We start from the raw sequence: 21,585 nt of genomic DNA on the forward strand, positions 1-21,585 counted from the left end.
TTTGTTGTCCACGTTTCGAAAGAATTCGTGTGTGTGAGACGATCCGTTGTCGCTTTGTCCCACTCTTATTGCCACGTCTTTTGTGTGTGCGTGTTTAGTAAATTCTTCAGGTGGTTCTCGAATTTACTTTTGTGCTGTCGTTGCAAATACATCTGCAGCGTCGTTACCTGAGTCCCCATTGTGTCATTTTATCCACAGGAGTTTAATTTTTGTACGTTGCGTGTTTTTTCAATATTGATTAATTTCGATCGCAGTTTTAGCGTTACTGTTACTAGATTACGAAGTCATGATATTGACGCCTAACTGTCTGATTTAATTATGATATGGGGGATTCTCTGGTCATTTGCTATTTTCAGTGCAACGTTAATGCTGAAAGCTCTGCCTGATGATTGATGAAGTTCGTAAGAACTATGACGCAACTTTTTGCTTAATTGACTACGAGAAATCATACGAGGTCTGTATGCCTAAGAGCTGGGACGCCTGTTTGAGGGATTTTTATTATTGCTGTGATTTGTCTGACAGTAAGTAATATCAGAACAAGTCTACAAATTTTATCTTGGCGAAGAGCGCAGAATTCCAGTTCTCATGGTATGGGCATTGGACACTGTATGTATGACGGTACAACTTCCAGTTCCATTCCATTTTTCGTGGAGATTTCTGCGGGGAACGAGTCCAAGAACCTTCCTTCATTCTCCTATTGCTACCAAACCACTTGAGATGACTTACGGTTCGACGTGTATTTTAAATGCCCCCATGCCACAAAGAACTTTGCACTTACAAACATCCAAAAGACTTCCCTATAATTCGAGTCCAGGCCCAACCCTACAGCAGCCAACATCGCTAACTACTATAAGCTGTTTGTTAAGTTCCTTGTAAAAGACTTGTTACAAACTTGTGCGCTTGTAACAGACTTGTGCGTAGACTTCAATTTCAGACTTGTAAATGTTGATATTCTGTTAAATCAATCAGTGAAATATACAATTCGTGTCTTTCTTATGCTTTACTTAACGTCGAGTTTTGGCAGTGAGATGAAACACATAAAAATTGCAGAAGTAGAAACCTAAAAGATCGGAACAATAATCAGTTCTAAACTGCAGTATCTCCGGCGAGTTATATTGTCTCCGACATTTCACCTAAGCTTTCTATTATGGACTTAACCCTCTAATGCTCATGGTAGCATATTTGCTACCATATATTAAACGCCATTTTTTTATACCAGGAACGCCATGAAATGTAATTTTTATGTCATAAATTTATAAACTGAACCTTTCTCATGTATTATTAGCAAATTTTAGGCACCAGCTTAAAGGAAAAAAAATTAGAAGAAGCATGGTTGCAGCAAACAGTGAAAGCACCTTTTCAGACGTAAGTTGTTTGTTTATTTTACAAACATTTTATTAATAAAACAGTTAATAATTACTATTTATATAAAGTAAAAGAATTAGTGTATCACACAGTATAAAATAATTTTTACAAAATTTTCGTTTTTAATGCTAAAATGTATTTTTAAAATCATGGTAGCAAATCTGCTACCATGGGCATTAGTGTATCTAAGCTTAGCAGTTCTCTGAAGAAAATATGTTTTTACATTGAAATTAGTTCATGATCTTTAATATGTGTAATTTTACAGATAATATATACTTAAATACAATTTATGGATTTAAATTATATTAGTTTAAATTTTGATATTTTTGAAATTAAAAAATATCTTTTATAATTTAAAAAAATTTTTCCTGTAAAAAAGTCTAGGAAAATTTATTTTGAGATTTAAGTTGAAAAATAAATTTAATCCTCTATTAAATCTCAAGTTCTTTTTTATATATTTGTACCTTATTTATTGATTGAAATTTAAAAAAATAATTTAATATAATTTAATAATAACTTAATAAAAATTTTCAAAATTTTGAGTAAAATTTTAAATTTTTTTTCAGCCATGCACATCAGGTTCCTTTTTCCAAAGAGTAAAAGGAAGAAATGTGTCTAAAAATTTAGAAGATGCCATAGCATATATGAATGATTTGGAAAGTGATTTATCCGATATATCTGATGACGCCTCTGATGATGAATACATGCCTACATGGATGTCTGATATCTTCCATGAAGGAAACTCAGATGATGAAGATCAAGATCCTAATGAAGATGTAGAAAATGACCAAAATGCATCAAATATTGAAGAAAGTGTCTAACATAAGAGCTATAAAAAATTTTAAATTCTCTAGAAGAAAAAAAGAACCTAATCTTATGCCTTCATCAAAATGATGATAACTTTCCTAATTTTACAGAACCTCTTCCATCTACTCTTACATATTTTCAGATTGTCAGATCAACAGCTATGATAAAATTATTAGTTGAACAAACAAATCTGTATTATTAGTTTAACAAACAGGAACTTCTCTTATGGTGACGGCAAATGAAATAGAGCAAGTAATAGGAATGATTATCAAAATGGGATTAGTCCGTATACCTCATATTAGAGGAATTGAGAAGAGAGAATAAAGTATAAACCAATTTCAGAAGTAATGTCTAGAAACAGATTTGAAAAAAATCTTAAGATTTTTGTATTTTGCGGATAATACACAAATTAATGATGATGTTAGAATTGACAAAATGCTGGAAAGTGCGACCGTGGTTGTCTAGAGTTGGAGAAAACATGCTATTCGTTCCAAGTGAGACCAAGCAGTCTATTGATGAAATAATGATTCCATTTCATGGAAGAATCCACATCAAACTATATATGCCTAAAAATCCTCATCTAAAATGGGTTTAAAAATGTGGGTCCGGTATGGACAATCAGGCATTTGTACGATTTTGATGTTTACACTTGAAAATCTGAAGGTTACTGTTGAGACAAACTGCCTACGCATTAGGTCTATGAGCAGGTGTTGTGATGCAGTTATGCAGCAGTCTAAATAACCCAACAAAAACTACTATCTTTGCGGATAACGTTTTCCCTGGAATCTATTAGTATGTGAATTATCCAAGAAAAATATAGGATTTGTTGGGACTTTGAGAGAAAACAGGCTAATGAAATGTAAATTAAAGAACGAGAAGGAATTGAAAAAAGAAGGTAGAGGATCCATTGATTATTCTGTAGTATCTGTAAACAATGCAGATATCATAGCTGTAAATATAAATATTGTAACCTTAAATATTTGTTTTTCAATTATTTATTACTTTTAGGATCAAAGAACTGATAGTGTGCATCACTGGCCAGTGTAATAATTTCATACGGCAAAGATGCCACATATGCCCTAGAGGAATATTTACTCAAGTTTGACAAATGTGAAAAATATCTTTGTTTTAACAAGGACAGAAACTGGTTTAGAGCTTATCATTTGTAATAAACTGTATACAAACTAAACGAAATCTACAAAAATGTGTCTGAAAATTTTGAAAATCACTTGATTTGTATCCTAATCTACCTACGCATCGGTGGTTTTAAGATTCAGTGGTAATCCAAGTTTGTCGAAAGTGTGGTGGTTCAGCAAAACATAATGTCACATCTCATATCAATAAATCAAAATCAATAATCACCAATCAATAAAATATAAATTGATTTAATTAAACATAATAATATCTCAATCTCAGAAATCGCACATCATCCATCGAGTAACTTCCATCGGGTCTCAGAACACACTCAATGGCGCTCTCAGCGCCCTCTAGCGTTAGGCGGGTCTTACCGCTACCCATGGCAGCATATTTTCTACCATTAACATATTCTTTTTCACGATTTTTTGCCATGTTTGTTTTATTTGACCTAAAATAACACTCTTTTATTTAACAAATAATTTTTTGTTTGTAAATTTCTTGTGGTGGGCATTAGCGGGTTAAAGTAAAAGAACACTGAAAATGCATCATTTCTATAGGTAGCGTATTTTACAACATTCTTGCTTTAACCCTTTCAGGGGCCCAATGTTATGATTTTTTAAAAGTTATGAAAAAGTAAGCATAATGACATGCAATGGACCTATAGACAACATAAATGCGTTTAAATAACTTTTTTCGTCTCCCTTTATGGAAAGGGGACCGGTTTCGGCTTGAAACCAGCGCCCGTCTAGAGCATTTAAGACTAAACATTTGCTTATTTATCTTTACTTCGCTGAAAATTATCTGAACGTAACCCAAATTGCAGATTACACTAGTAAATTACTGAACAACTAATGAAGTAAGTAATATTTGCATAAACACGCATTTTTAATTATAAATAAAAAATTTAAAACAGGAAACAAAAAAGTATGGGACAAAAAGTAACTAATAATGCACTAAATTACTTGCATAAAACTATGAAATATTTTTAAAAATTATGTTTAAAACTAAGAAAATTATATGTAAAAATAAAATAAATTAAGATGCATACAATTATTTTACTATGAACTAGAAGCATGAGAACAGTGACCGTTAAGAGAAGCATTATAAAAACGCAACTGTGAGTGTTTTTCAGTGTGCTCTGTGTCTCTGTAAAAAATAAGAAATGTTTTCAATCTCTCAAAAGCTCCATAAATCCTCATCTTTGAAGCCACTCAAATGAAGATACTGTGCAACTGTTTACAGCAGTGATCTGAAAGCAATAAACGCAACTGCAAAAAATCTCGCGACTGCGTCATCTGATCCTCTCTTCGATGTCTCAGAGGGGCGGTGGTTTCATACTGAAACCGCAATGAAAACATTCAAATTTAAAAGGGTTCCATTACTTTTTTTTTTTTTTTTAGTGAACTAAGGACATTTCATTACTCATTGATGCCTGCTTATAAAATATATTGTGGAAAAATTAAAAATTTTTGGTTTTTTTTTTCTTTTTTTTTTTTTCTTTTTTTTTTTTTTTAATGAGTAAAAAAGAGTAGTGTGCAAAAGAAGCTATTTTTGAATGATTCGTATCAATTAATGGATGCCCAGAAAGGTTTGCCGCTGCCATCTGTTATCAGCTTTAAGAAGTAATTTAATTTTAGCAGCGGTTTTGAGAAAAAAAACAAATTTTCTAAATTTAAAAAAAAAAATGTTGAAAATGCGGTTTCAGGGCGAAAAGGGTTAAGGGTTGTTTAAGTTTTATGTGTCATTTGGTACGTTTATTTCATATTTTTAGGAATGTTTAGAAATTTCCTTTTGATATCATGACTGTACAGTCTTCGCTTTTGGCTATTTCAGATTACGAAATGTATCGTAGGAACTTCTCTTCGGAGAACCGTGGGAAACTCATGTATGTACTTTTGCCTGAGTTTAAATAAGAGCTAGGGAAGTAATTAATCCGTTTCTTAGTCTGTCGTATGTAAAGGCTTGACGCTTGCTGCGTAAATATTTTGATCTGCTTGCGACTGCGTTTATTCGGTGCAATATCAAAACGGTCATGTTTATTTAGTTTGGTATAAAACTGGAAATGGAAGGAAACTGTTTCAAATAAGGACTTACTTTAGTACTTATTTTCTTTCTTTTTTATTTATTAGAATTGCGCGTTATCAGTATTTCTCGAAGTTTCTAATATTTATCTTTGGTAAAGTTTGAAAATTTAGTGAAGTTTAATATCCTTGACAGTTCCTGAAAATCTTTTGCTGAATTTATAACCATTTTAACATAGCGAACATAAAAATTTGTGCAAGTTTATCCCCACTTAAACTTTTATTTCTAAAAATTTATACAATCCAGTTGAAGTTCGATAAACCCAAACTTAAGAAAGCAGGGGACAAAAGGAATTCAAGTATTCAGAAATTCGGTTCATCGTTTAAAGATAACATTAAATTCAAGCTCTATATTTTTACATTCAGGTAGACTTATCTTAAGTTCTTTGTATTGGGTAAATATTAATGGGCAGATAATTTGCATTACAAAGCACTTTAAATCTTATTGCTCTAGAGAAGATTCGTCGGTATTGATCTCATGGGGGTCTATAAAATTTTAAAGGGTGTGTAATAAATCAAGGGGTCGATTTAGGGCGATAACCCAAATGTGTATCAGCAGTTTATCGGCATAGTCAAGATCCTCATGATTACAAAAAAAATTATTCATAAAAACAATAATAAATAGTTTATTGATATAAAACTGCATCATGTAAGGAGTAATTTATATAAAATAAGTGTAAGACGCTAAAATTATTTAATGTATTCTTAAAACCAAAAAGTATGTTTTTAAATATATAATTCGTTTATGCTGTGAATTCGGCATAAAAAAGTAAAACGTAGGAACATAAGAAAACATAACCAAAAAATACGAAGACCACAAAACTAGTCATCCACTTTTGAGCGATTTAAATGTAAAAATTACGTTATGCAGTTTTATGGCAAATGTTAAAAAAATTGCATTAATACTTCAAGCAGAGTCATCATATTAATTAATTAAAATGGAACTACTGTGCGATCAGAATCTGTGATTCTGCGTGATCAGAATCTGAAAACTGGTTTGTAAAGTTTTAATAAATTAATAATACAAAAATAGCATAATTGAAGTCTAATTATCTTTTTCAAAACTTATGTTCGTATTCCTAGTCTAATTTTTAACTTTCAGGTTTTTGATATGTGATTTATTTGTATTATGATTATGTTGCAAATTGTATGCTATAGAGAAAAATGTAAGGGGTTCGATGAAGAAAACCATTCCCTTGAAAAATATCGATACAAGAAAAATGTTGGGAATGCCTGCTCTTGCGCCATACATGTGAACTCGGCGTCTAGGGGATTTCTAAGCTGACGATACACATCTTTAGGTGACTAAATTATTTTATTTAGGTATTGATGGAGATACATTAATGACTATTTACAAAATAAAAAAAGAAGGATTGATGATTGAGAGGTTACATCTTTGTTGACACATCATTTAGTCTTAGTCGGAAGCACGATTTCCTTATCTTCCATCGTCCATCTTATGCAGTACAGATAGTCGAGTTGAGCACTCCTGCTATTCACATACATATGGAATCAAATAGGAATATGCTGCTTATACGTAGAGTCGAAACTATATAAATGGTGCTTCTATAGGAAAACTTTGATTCCACCTTTAAAAAAAAGGTAACTTGTGGATAAATAAACAGTTTAAGTTCTTTTATAGTATTTAATTAAGTTCATTTGTATTATTTTATAATGCAACAGCCGTTATCTGGTATCTGGAAAATCACAAATTTAACAAGCATTATTTTTCGGTTTGTTTGAAGTGGCGTAAAGCACGAAAGCTATTAATCTAAGGAAAATGAATTTCCGACGTGAAATTTCTAAGAAAAATTATCTTATAATTATGTTCATTCGAAAAAAATACGAGAACATCCAGGAAATTGAATTCGAGTAGAACAAACAGTATCCAGCAATTTCAATCACTCAGCCGTCTGATGGGCGGTATTTAAATCTTTGAATGTATCAACTTATGTTAATAGTAATATTTAATTAATTAACACCGTGTTTAAATAATTATTCATGGAGTTTAATTGCACAAATTAGCGCTAATCTCTAATCAGATATTACATGGTTAACTCTCAATATTATCAAAGGTATAAGTATTTTTTCCCCTTGCTTGAATCATTCTCCTGATTTAAAGTTCTGGTCTTAAATATCATCTTGGTTCAGTTCTTGTTATGCATTTCATCTAATCAAAGTTTAGTGCAACATTCGCTCGTTTTATACAGTTAGTCTGCAAAAATATTATCATTATGAACGATATTGATATGGTTCTGTCTATGTCAGGGTTGGTCAAACTTCATGTCAGTAAGAGCCACACGTTTGAATTAAGGAATGTTCGAGAGCCGCATCTACATTTTTAAAAACCACAAGTTCATATTTACATCATCATAGAAGTAGTGGAGGAGCTTTTAAATAGAAAGAAATCCCTGATAACGTTGTAAAAAGAGTCTAAACTAATTAATTACTTCTTTTTGGACACTGAATAGTTTTAATTTACCATATTTCATACATATATTTTATATCCACGAGCCGCACAAATTGCCTGCGAGAGCCATATCAGGCTCGCGAGCCGCACTTTAGCCACCCCTGGTCTATGTATATTTTGCAGGATTTTACAGACAAAATTTGTAGTATGGAACAGTTCATGTTAGATGCAACCTAAAAATTTAAAGTACATTATAGTTATGTTTACATATATATTTATTTCAAAATATTTTTATCTGATCGGGTTGAATTATGTGCAAAATATTCATTTTTTAATGTCAGTTCTAGCTGCTATGCCTACTTGTGATATTTTTGGATGGTACAATGAGCGAAGAAGAACGCAATAAATTCTGAAAGTTGCTGGAGAGGTGATACAAAATGGCAGACATACTGGTGGCGTCTTAGGTGAAATTTTAAAAGAACCGCGAATAACTACATAATTACAACATTATTTCATTATTTGACGACTAATCTACTAAGACATAGCTTCTTGATTGACTTAGCAATTATGTGTTAAATCTCACCCTACAATTTGAAATATGCAAATTGCATTGCTACCGCAGATGAAGATTTCAAAGCAGTTAGTTAGTTACATGTTAGCGTCACGAGAGCAGGGGAGAAAGTAATACATAATTATCAATCGGCATGTAACGTTATACCGCAATTATTACGACGTTTGCAACATGTCCGGGTCAATAAAAATGTTGCTATAAAGGGCGCTTCACGTAATGGTTTCTTCAAATGAAATTCCCAGGAGGGAAAAATTAATAAATGGTAGAAGGAGAGAACATTTTCTTCCAGGCTTGAGAAAATCAAACCAGAGTCGTAATGGATTGCAATATGAGATGAAAGTAATATGCGAAATAAAAAAAAAAAAAAGAAAAAAAAAATTCAGATAGAGAGAAAATTAACTATATATGCAATTAATTACAGGTATGAATGTATAGAGACTACATTGGGAAAACTAAATCACGTAAGAGGTGTGTTGCATAAGAACGTAATTCTTTGTTTTCTGGTAGTATTTCGTATTCAAATAAGTTGAAATTGGTGAGGTGGTTACAAGTCGTTGCTTTCTCATAAACATTTCTGTTGGTTTTCTTGAGAACCTTATCAGTTGTTTCGATATTGAGGTGCTCGTGTAATATTGATTGCGCACGTAGAAATGTGCGTGAATGTAATGGTACGTAGATGGCTAACTGCGTTAATAATGATACTTTACTTTGGAGTTGTTGGAATTTGAGCATGTCATTTTTGGTAACAGTAATCCAAGCCGATGATGCATAGGTGAGGAGTGTTTTTTTTTTTTCTTAAATGTACTTTGGAGTATTTGCGAATAATGAGAAAATGATTGCTGATGGCTTTTGTGGCTTTTTTCTTAATAGTTTTGATGTGATCCTTCCAGTTAAGTTTGCTAATGAAAATAGCATCGAGATACTTGGCTTTGCAACCTTTTGGAATTATTTTTCATCAGAAAGAATCAGGCATTTTTTAAGTAGTATATTCATGTTCTTTTTACGAATTAGTAACAGCTGAAATTCGGAGGCATTGATGGATATTATCCATTTTTTGCACCAATCTTCAATATTTGGCATTAACGCTTTTTTTTTTAGTTTTCAGATGGCATGATTTGCGTTTGCTGACTTGACTGCCAAGTTCCAAGGCGGTATCATCAACTAGCAGACCATGAAATAGTTTGTATAATTTATCAGAAAGTCCGTCACATAGAAGAGGTAGAAGATAGGACCTAAGATGAAACGCTGTGGGACACCAGCCCTTATTTCTTGAAAATCTGATTGTGCTTTATCAATAGTAACTGTAAATTTCTTATTAGTAAGGAAAGGCATAGTTACAATGGAAATTCATATTTATGAATTTGTGAATTAGCTATTTATCCCAGAAGCATTCGAAGGTTTTCGCCACGTCCAACATGAGTAAGGCTACATTTTGACGATTATGAAGAGCTACGCCAGCAAAATCGGCAAATCTTAGTAATTGTTTGAGAGTCGAAAAATTTTCTTCTGAAATCAGATTGTTCAGGTGGTAGAAGTTAATGGTATGGTTACATTGTACAGAAAATGATTCATTTAATTTTTTTCCTAATGTTAGGTTTTTCTTTATCAGGTTTAAGTAAAAGGATAATCTTCGCGCATATCTCTTTTTCAGGTAAAAAATAAATATTCAGCCAGTCTTTTATTATGCTAATAAATTTTATAGTAATAGTTTTTGCTTGCAACGTTAGAAATATTATCAAAGCCTGGTGCTTTGCGAATTTTTAATTTTTTACCAGTAAACTGTTGAAATACCGTGTAGAAGATTGGTGGCATTTAACCAGTCTTCTACAAAGTAACAGACTTCGTTTACAAACTTGACATCGCGTGGTGAAGCACTTGGCAGAAATTGATTTTTAAGGTGGTTCGCGGAAATTGTAATTTTTTTCTTCATGTGATTATGCTGCTTAATTATTCATGTAGATAGGTCTTTTACATATATAGGTGCTTTAAACTCTATTGAAAAATGACCAGAAGGAACCCTCTGTGGCATCAAGACCACGAATTTTGGTCTCACCTTTTTTCTTTTCTTTATTAGCGTTTTTCTTAATTTAACTGTTCAGTCTGTTGAGTTCTTTTTAAGATTCAGATCCCAAGTAATATCCTATAATATGTTAGTTAAGCAGCTGGAATTAATTATAATGCGTTAATTAAGCAGCTGATTTATAGGCTGGGCTCCTTATTTAAATCCTGAACAGCTATTCGGCAAGAGTTTTCTCAGCAATGCGGATTAATGCAGGAGGCTAATGACGTGATCACAGATCCTTGACGTGATCGCAGCACAGATCCTTTGAAGGGAGTTATATCTAAATTAAATTTAGGAATTTAAAGGTCCATTGGCAATCACGTTGGGAATTTTGTAGTACTTGTCTTTCATATTTTATATTTTCCATTCACATTTACTATGCATGGGAAAACAACCATGTCAATATTTTGATCTAATTATAGTTTTTAAAAAAAAACTATTTGCTAACTTTCAAACTTTCCGTATTTTAATGTGTTCAAATTTTATTATACGATTGAATAAACAAATGCTCTAATATTTATAAGTTTTGTTATGATGTAAAAGCATATTTAAATACTTCGTAACGACTGAACCACCATCCCCACCACAACCACTGGTGCCACTGTAGTTCTTCTTAGGAAATGTTTATTAAATAAAGAAATGCGAGACAAATGTTTACCAGTGATATGCTCCAATAACATTGAATAATATGCAAATGATGTCTGAAATAGTAATAATAGTTAAAGTTAATTTTTGCCCAAAATACTACTAATAGTCGAAGAAATTATTTTTACTTCTTTTTGTTCGTTTAAATTTTTACTAGTAATAGTTTTGAAAAATGCGCGAGAGGGCACGTAATCAAACATGTGTTACGGGCAATTACATTTGGTATTTTTTTAGAGCTTACAATAATATCACTTCATTAAATGCACAGTCCATAGAAATGAAGTGCAAAGCGCAAACATTTTGCTAGATGTTTTAAAAAGCCCCTAATTTCGGACCTTGACTATCCCAGAGGTCTCTTGTCTGCAGTAGCAAGACTTCCTACAAGCCATTTAAAAGCTATGAAGATATGTTCAGGAGATAACTGAAGGTCTTACCTCATATGCATGAATTGCTCACAAACCCAATTAACACCAGAGCATATTTTCAACTGCCAGACTATCGTTGCTGCTCTTTACCAACTTGGCTCACCATCATAGCATTTTATGCGCTGTGCTTTATGCGTATTATAACTGAGATGGAATGCCTTCATGAAAGGCTTTCTAAAGGAAACTGGCTCATCATCAGGTTTACGCGTGAAAACTCACGAAGGCCGCAAGCAAGAATATCAGCTCATTGGTTTCTGCTTACAAATATTAGTTTTAGTTTACATTTAAATTATGGAAATATGGGTTGTATTCGCATTTACTATACAATTGTATGAGAAGTAGAATTTAACATATTTGAAAATATTGATAATAATGGAAAGGAACCAGTACGGAGAATTGGCGACTAAAATTGATACCAGGCGAAGAAATATATGTAACTATATAAGGTATTTCTCCCACTTCCGTAGCGTGTCTTCGTGGTGTAACGGTAGCACCACGAAGACACTGCTTCCAATTAACCTAATGACTCTACAACTTGAAAAGATAGATTAAGTCAAAATTTCTGGTTGTGTCGAGTTACTTGTATATTCTTCCTTTTCACCGAGATCGAATTTATTATTGTTTATCACAAGTTGTTCTCAATTGTAATATACGCTGTAAAATATTCACGGATTTCAGAGATTCGTTACGTAAACCCACTACTCGCATCTATTAGTGCTGAATCCTTTTTATCAGTATTTTCGCGGTGTCCATAAATTCTCATAAGAACGACCAGCTTTTAAGATATGATCTGTCAGGTCGCGATTGCGTTCTCTCTTCTCAGCACTGTACAAGGTCAGACACGTCACAAGGTTCTATTTTGAAAGCGCAAGAGGCATGTGAGCGTAAAAAGTAAGTTCTCTGCGTTTCACATATGATACACGAACTGTAAAGTTTGAGCATCTCTGTTATAAACAAAATACGTTTAATTTACTATAAAATTATTCTTTTTGTTCCCTCTGTAAGTTTCAGATGGGTAATTTTGTGACAAATGAATATGGTAAATAGAAGTTTGATGTCAAATCGCGATTAAAGACTGTTTTTCCTTTTTAAACGCATATCATCTATCAGAGGTAGAAAATATTACATTCTACAATAGCTATTTCATGCATTTTCTGTGCTGTTGTAAGCTTGCTTTGTAACGCATCTTCTATTTTTTTCGTAATCTGACATATTTTTATTTGAAAACTGTTATAGTCATTATTTGTATTCTGATTTTTTTATCTAAATACAGTCTGTCTACAACGACCATCCACAGTTTTACACAATCTTGGTCTTTTGCGGATATCATTATCTTCGAGAGAAGATGCCTAATTACGAATTTTGTTTATATTCTTAGCGATAAAAATGTTGGTTACTTGTCAGAGATGGAATAATTTTCCTCTACTTTCATTACTTTAACCACTGCTAAAATTTTCATCCTATTATATATAAACAAAATATGTGTAAATCTCTAATAAATCAGACTGGATCGCAGTTAAATTAATAAACAGAGGAGCGTTCTTCCACACAACATTTATTCACGAACACCAAAGACGAACTGATACATATACATAATTGACATCACAGTTTCTTTTTACAAACAAACACTACCGCCATCTATTGGCGATCTATGGATACACAATCCTAAACTTAACAATATAAAAAACCTTAATATTATTGTAATGATTTTTAAGAGTAATAGGTCGAGATTGAATAAGTTGTGGTTAGTTGAGCTATCTCTATCAAAATATGAAATTTTTCACAAGGATCACTTTAGTTTATTAGAAAAGTGCCTCTTTAACTTTTCTCTAACTAACTGTAACTTTGAACTAACTGTGACGTCTCGCAAGCGTATTGTTGCATATGAATGGCCTGTTCATTTAGGTACATATTGACAGTTTATTTCGCTAGAAGCTTATAGGATTTCTGTTGTAACTAGAAGCTTAAGTCTTGCAGACCCTAGTGAGTGAGTTATCGCTCCTCTTAAACAATTCACAAAATATCGATTAAGCATGAATTAAGCTCTTTATTTTGTCTTGATGTAATACAATAGGCACAACGTGTGCTGCAGACGAAACTGCCACCACTTGTGGATCTTTAATAACATAACAGACACTTAAAATTAAGCGTTGATAACGTAGGTTAAGACTGCACATTAAAAAGAGAAAAAAAATAAGCTGCCTGAGATATTTTACCAACGTGTATTTAAAACATCGACTAGGAGACTTCTAAATTGGAATATAACTTTTGAGCAGAGCTGACAAAAAATACTAATTGCAGGCCGCAGTTGGCAGAAGCTCTTTTATAAAGATAAAACCTCCAGCTTGATTACATAAGGCTAATTTGCCTTCTGGGGAGGAATACGGAAAGATGTTATTAGTGATGGTTTAAATTCTAATAGCTGGTTAATTAAAATAAGATAATTTACAAGCTGACTATTTAACTCCTTGGTTTATACGTAATGCTGTAACATCGGCATAGTGCTCTGTGAGGAATGTAAGTTACACTGGAAATGATCGTGAACAATCTTACAACGAATTATTCCTAGTCCAATTTTAAACGGGATCGTCATTCTTTCCTTTGATTTAAAAGGTTTGCTTGTTTAATTAAATATTTCAAAGCACACGAGAGCTATCTGCCTACGGAGAGGCATGTGTCTGTGGAGAATGTTCTAAGAAACACTATCTGGTATTTACTTACTTTACATATGAGGTAACCCCCCCAAAAACGGCCGTACAACCAATCCACACCTGGACTGAGTTCTCACCTTTCAACAGTCTTATCCCCTAGACCGCTGGGGACTATTTGTTTGGAAGGAGATGGGTATCTTGTCTTTGACTTAAGAGTAAGATCAAATAAATAACAGAAATAATTAAAGCTATTCCAAAGATATGTTAACATTATTAATGTGTGAATTGCCTTTGGTATGTCTTCAGTGATTAAGTGAAATACATTTTCCTTTCTCTTCCCACTAAGGTTATTTCTTATTACCATTCCCTAGAAGCAAAACCATCATCAAAAATAAAAATATAAATGATACCTTTCTTCTGAGTGATAAAATGTCTTTGGAATTTTACACCTTCTCTGCGTTGACTTCACGCCACTGAGGTGCATTGTTCGAGGGATATTTGAACTGTTAGCACTTCCAGGAAGAAGTATTTAATCAATTCACTGTCTCATGCGCTTTCTTTGAAATACATTCTTAGGAAACCTTTTTTCTGGAAGTTTTAAGTTTGAATTTATGCTCTCGTAACTTCAGATTAAAACATTGAAATGCCTTGTTTTTTTATTGTTCTGCTTTTGTTCTTAGATAACAGTTGTCATTTGCTAAAACCAAGGTCGAAACAAGGTACACATAAATCAGATGAATGCATCTCTGATGACATAAACACACAAAAAATGATAAATTCTCCCAAAAATGTGCCTAAGAAGATATCGTTAAACGCGTTAAACATGTCGATGTTTATATCAAAACCGTAAACTTACAAAAGGGTTATTATCTTCATTCTCATTGTGTAATTCTTCAGCGTAAATATGACTTCGAAATTGAAAGAGAAAAGTCGGAAACTAGTTATTTATTCTAATGCAAACTTTCTGAAATTTGCGTAACAATAATATTAGACTACTATTTATGATAAAGAATTTTTGGATAGCTCCGTGCAGAGAAAAAAAAGTGATGAAATTTTAAATTAGAAAAGTATTATTGTATTGGATACGTATACTTTTTAAAAGATGGAACAAAATAGATTTTATTTCATTAAAATGTAATTAGAAGTAAAGTGTATGCTAATTTAAGTCTTAATTGAGAAAGGGCTAATTTTATACTTTGTGTTGTGTCTTATCTACCTGAAATAATATATAATGCCAGTAATCATGATACACTGCCCTCCAAACGTTAAGGAACAGCATGTTTTTGAAGGCTCACCATTACTTATACAAAAATGCCAGTACATTTAAATTCACAGTTTATATGCATGACAATAACGAAGTTTAAGAAAATATATGCAAATACAACAGCTACCATTTTTATTTTATAGAAAGGAATACTTATATATATTTTTTATCCAATGGCTGGCACTTACCTATGTCGGTATCGGCCACTCCCAAGGGCCAGATGTGGTGGTCTCTTTCTTATGGATGCATCCAGTAGGTGGACCTTTGCCTCGTATGAAGGGACAGACAATTTTTACATCGATGCCTTCTCCGGGGTTCGAACTCGAGCTCCTCGGTATCGTAGTCAGGCTCCCCTAACCACTATACCGTCTGGCAGCAGGAATACTTATATTGGAGTTGTAGAAAAAAGGGAAAAATTGTAAGTTTTGTTCACGAGTGTTGATCTTCAACTGTTATTAGCAGTTTCATTGATAATATTCAGGAGAGTCTATCTGTGTCTAGGAGACATCGTTTGTCCGATTCGTTGAGATGGCGGTCGATTGAATAGAAGGAAATTGGGAAGTCACTAGCTGATGCTGATAGATGTTTCAATGTCTCTCGTAGTGTGGTCCCACCGACTAGGGAATCAGTTTGAATCCGAGGATTCTGTGTCTAGAAGACATGTTACAGGTAGACATCGAGGTACAATATGTGTGAGAGACCATTATTTAGCTCTTTCGGCCCAAAGGAGGAGTAACATTACTATGCCTTAGCTCATGGAAGATCATTTAGTGGCAACAGGAGCAAGAATCTCAGCTACTACAGTGCGCAGACACCTGCACAGTACAGGTTTTTATGCGAGACGACCAGTTGCTTCTATAGCCTTGGCCCGACGACAGGTGCCCGTTTAATGTTGGGCAGCAGATCACGTCTCCTGGACTAGTCAACAATGGGCGTCTGCTTTCTTCACAACGAGTCCAGGGTCATATTGAAGCGTGATTCAGGTCGTCTGCTGATTTGGAGGGAACAACGCACCAGACACAACAAGTCGCACATTGTGTAAAGATATAGTTACAGATGTGGTGGAGTGATGGTTTGGGCTGGGATCTCTCTAGGTGATCATAATGACCTGCATGTGTTCCATGGAGGAACTTTGACCGGTGTGATATATCGAGATGAAATCCTTGATCAGTATGTCCGTCCATATGCCGCTGTTATTGGTCCTGCATTTCTTCTGATGGACGACAATGCGGGACCGCAACCGAGCTCGAGTTGCTGAAGAATTATCTTGAGAGTCACGGTATGGAGCGAATAGAATGGCCAGCTCAATCCCCAGACCTGAATCCGCTAGTGCATATTTGGGACTACCTTGGGAGACGGGTTCCTACTTTTTCCTCCTCCAGGGCCGTAAGATGACTCCTTGTCTGGTCGTTGCTTCCCATTTCACTGAACGGCAACTTACCGGGTGTCCCAAAAATGACTGATGGATTTTGTAAATCAATAAAAAACAGACGGAATGCGATCGATATGTATCGTTTGCAGCCTTATGCTTAGGAAATCAGGGAATTTTATCCTACCAAATTTCAAATTTAGTTAACGTTTTCACCCACAGGTGGTGCTGCAGGCTATCTGTAACAGGTATAGTTAAAACGAAGTATTTCAGCTTGCCATTCCGTAGTTCGTTGTCAAGTTACCATGCTGAAACCTGTGGATGACGGTGAACTCGATGTTATCAACATATAGTTCTCAGACAAAGCGTATTTTCACCTCGATGGCTATGTCAACAAGCAGAACTCGCGAATTTGGGAAAGCGAAAATCCTCATATTGCTGAACCTTCATCACTTCATTCACCAAAAATAATGGTATGGGCTGCGGTTTCCTCTAAAGGAATAATAGGACCATTTTTTCGAGAGCAACCTATAAATGCTGTACGATATCTTGAGATTCTGGAAGAATTTGTGGCGATTCATAGTGCTTTGGAGGACCGCTCGAATGCCTCTTGTTCATGCAAGATGGTGCTCGTCCACATCGGACGTCTGCAGTATTTGATTTCTTGAAAGAACATTTCAGTGAGCTGCCTTGGATTATGACATTCATGCAGGAAGTGGCATGGCATGGCCTCCTTATTCGCCAGACTTGACGCCCTGCGACGTTTTTTCTTTCGGGGTACCTGAAAGATGTGGTATACCGCCAAACTCCACAAACAATTGCGGAGCTGAAGCGCACATCTGTACTGCATGTGAGACAATTGACAAGTGACATGTTTGAACGGATTTTTGGAAATTTTTGCCTGAGACTGCGCCACGTTGTTGTAGCAAATAGGAGTTACATTGAAAGTGTCTTTGTTTAGTTTTTTGCAACAGTCCTTGCAAAAGTTTCATACCGGTTTTTATTTGTTCATAGTTTTCAGCGCCACCTGTGGGTGAAAACGTTAACTAAATTTGAAATTTGGTGGGGTAAAGTTCCCCGATTTCCTGAGCATAAGGCTGCAAAAGATACATATCTATCGCATTCCGTCTTTTTTTAAATTTTTTATTGATTTACACAATCCATCAGTCATTTTTGGGAACCCGTTAATTGACAGCATGGAACGTCACTGCCGCCAATATATTGGAACTAGTGGCGGACAAATTCCTTATTCGAACACATTTTTGTAATGTTATCCCCCCCCCATCGTGTTTCCTCAAAAAACTGTGATATACTGTTTCTCCAAAACTGGATTTCTCTGCCAAGAATGCAATGTTTTGCTGTAATTCATATTTGTGTTGAACTTTAGAAATATTCTATGTCGCATTATTAAAGAACTGTTTATTGAACATGTCCTGCGTATTTCTGGTTTCTGTGTTGCTTTACTCTCAAATTAGACACACAAAAAAACCATGCTGTTCCTTAACCTTTGGTGGGCAGTGTATTTCAGTCGGTGCTAGCACACTACTTATCAATAAAGGAAATACTGTTATGTTTCTAGTTGAGCAATGATAGGAACACTCCGCGAATTAAACTGAAGGTTTCCCAAGAAACTCAAATCGGAAGTAATACGGTTAATTTCGTGAAAGTTAAAACTGATGAAATAAATAACGATTATGTTTTAATAAGTGGCTCGGAAGATGAGTTGGGCTCATTATTGGAAGTAATACAGGGAGAAACAGTGATACTAGTCACTAACTACAGCCATCGAAAATTAATTTTGAAAGAGAATTAATGTATCGGGAGAACGGAAGTAGCAGAATTAGTTGAACCAAGTTCAGATCAAAAAACTGAAAATTCAAATCAAAAGGAAATAATGATAATAAATGAAATTAAGACGTTTAAGAGACCGATTACTTTAGAAGAAATTAAAGTTAATAACAATATTATGCCAGAGAGAAAAAGGAAGTTTTATATTTGATAGATAAATGAGTATATTTGATAAATGAGATTGTTTTGCATTTAATATGCAGGAATTAGGGTGTACAAATTTAATAAAAATGGATATTAAAGAAATTGAAGGGAATAAGCCTATTTGCATGAAGTCTTATAAAACCAATGCCGAAGAGCGTGCTTCTATAAAGAAGATAATAAATGAATGGAAGAAATATGGAATTACTGAAACAAGATCTCCGTATCTTGTTTTGAATGTTTTGAATAAAGGAAGTAATTAATTGCTAATACATGCTTTTCTTGAATCTTGATGTAATAGACTATGAGCTTTCTAAGTGCATTTGATTTATATTTGAGATTTATAAATTCTTAAACTGTGTTTTATTATTATGCATATGATTTATACCTTTAAATGTACTAACCTCCCTTGTATTTACTATTTATTAGCATTTTAGTATTCGCCTAATGCAAATAGTTGTAGGCGATGTATTACAAACTATATTTAAAACTTTACATATCCAAATACAATAAAAAACAACCTGCTTACCATCATTTACTTTCAGGTGGCACTATCATCTGTGTTGCATTTATAATTATATTAAATATGTTAAAACTAATGATTTTTCTCAGTATCTTTAGTAAATATTTTTCTTCTTTCAACATTACTGTATATTTTTTGTATATAGCATATCGCTTTATTCTAAAACTACATTAAGATTTTATATTGCTGTATGTTTAATTTTTTAATTACCAGATATTAATAAATTTTATTTTGGATTTTTGTGAATATGTTTCCATGGTAACCCTGTGTTAAATGTTGTACCATTCTTCACAAAACTCCATACTTGCATTTTGGAATTTTGAAGGAGTTACATCGAATTGTACATATTTAATACATGAGTTTTCTAAGTGTTAGAAATTTAGGAAATGTAATACATTTTTCAGTTTAAAGAAGAAAGCATTTGTGAAACCTTAATTTTTTCTTTTGTTTTAGCTGTTGTGAGAATCGACGAATATGAGCACAGCATCGGGTGTTTCCAAATCCGAAAATAATGAAAGAGCAAAAGCTCAACCAGCTCGTTGTAAGATATCTGCTCAACCGAGGTGAGATATGTTTTGTATACTATGATAATCAAATAAACCTGCCAAATTGTGTTGTATTGCAATTATTTTTTAATAATTACTGGGAGTCAACCTTTATCAAAAGTTTAGCTTTCTCTGACGTTTGCATATTCTGCAATAGTTCTCGTTAGGCGGGCAGGACTACGTCCTAAATAAATAAATAAATTCTGTAATAGTTTTAAAAGCGATCCATGTAAATTTCTGCGCTGTGTGTATCTTCAGCGTTAGCCTAAAAGACATGGATTAAATGTTTATAAATCAAAAAATGTTTATTTTTATTAGGAAGCGTTTGATACTGTTTTATGGGGATGCTGTTAACGTCAGTCGAACAGTGTTGTTGTGACAGTAACATCAGAACAAGTCCACGAAATATTTCGTGGCAAGGAGGGCAAGATACGCCTCTCATTGGTAACAGCCTTGAGCACCTTACAAGTTCGATTTAACTCAGTTCCGCTCCCAAGTTTGTTGGAGAGTCCTGTTCCCTGTGGGGAAGGGTCGGGATTGCAGTCCTAATAATTGTTTTAAAAAAATTACTATTTTTAAAATTTATTTATTTATTTATATTATTTTTATGTAGATGTGTTCCTTATCACATGCGAAGAGCAATTAATATTACAATCTGCGTTACGCGGACAGAATAGGTGTCATTATTCATGACAGCAGTTTTCACTAATTATTGGATAAACTTAATGATGGCTGCTATGAGCATGTAGCTAAATTTGGTATGTTACTCAAACTCAAATATAAAATGTAGTTTTTCTGAATTTTACTGTTTATATAGCTAATTAATAAAATTCAGAAACCAAATTCATGCTAAAAGTACTCAGCATAATCTCGGTTTCTGTCTGGAAATGGCCTGTTTCTGTGCCGTTAAAAATCTCATACTTGAATGTCTTATCCTGTGGTCAAAATCTAACAGTTTGATGATTAGCTGTTGTCATGGGAACTAACGTTTGACGTCAGCGCTCGAAATAGTATCATGCAACGAAAGTAGAAAGCTGTTGAAAACGATATTGTATATGTTCTTCAGCAATTTTATTGGCTTCCGTCCGCTCACCAAGCTAATTTATAAGAATACACTACTTTTTTTGCTTCTCTCTCTGAACAACTTGGTAGTTTTTATTTACGCCACGGAAATTTGTGATGGCTAAATATCGCTTTATGGTAATTAATAAATCTATTTATTTCTTTAGACTTGGGAAACTAAGAAAACTAGGAATTCTTAATAAATTTTTAATAATTTATACTACAGATATATGACGAAATATGAATGTCTTTGAAATAATTTTTTTAGCAATATATGTCTTTTTGCAGCTGTTTGTACGCTTATGTAATAACCTTATTTGGAAATATATTGTAAATTCTGCTTCAGGATTTGAACTTGTTTTAACTGACTTGCTTTCTGAATTAAATTATCAAACTAGCTTTCCGCCCTAGTGGTTTATCGAGGGAAAAACGGTTGAAGCCGACAAACACTGGTAATTCACTTTAGGTTCCGTTCTTCTTAAGCTTAATGGTCTAGTTCTAGCGGAATTTCGTAGTTTTCTCTATGTATGGCTTATATTTCGATCAGCTTTCCGTAGAACGCCCTCCTCGAACTCATTCTGGGCATATATAGCCGTCGTTTATTTTCTTAGAGTTAAGTAATGCAATCCTTTCTTTTCTTCACGATTTGCTTGATGAGATGAGAATCTCTTGACACAGA

At 33.7% G+C, this 21,585-nt stretch overlaps 1 protein-coding gene across 7 annotated transcripts in view; it reads left to right on the forward strand.

Moving 5' to 3' along the window:
• Positions 1–21,585, forward strand: part of LOC118190443 (uncharacterized) — a 495,778-nt gene that overhangs the window by 389,801 nt on the left and 84,392 nt on the right. For all 7 annotated transcript variants that reach the window (XM_085810552.1, XM_085810555.1, XM_085810551.1 and 4 more), the window contains one exon: positions 19,753–19,862. In XM_085810552.1, the coding sequence (XP_085666678.1) occupies positions 19,774–19,862 (89 nt within the window). In that variant the 5' untranslated portion in view covers positions 19,753–19,773. The remainder of the gene's footprint in view (positions 1–19,752; positions 19,863–21,585) is intronic.

Source organism: Stegodyphus dumicola, chromosome 2, assembly GCF_044657685.1.
Source record: "Stegodyphus dumicola isolate Sdum_Otavi_A_Nest chromosome 2, ASM4465768v1".
In the NCBI taxonomy this organism is placed as follows: domain Eukaryota; kingdom Metazoa; phylum Arthropoda; class Arachnida; order Araneae; family Eresidae; genus Stegodyphus; species Stegodyphus dumicola.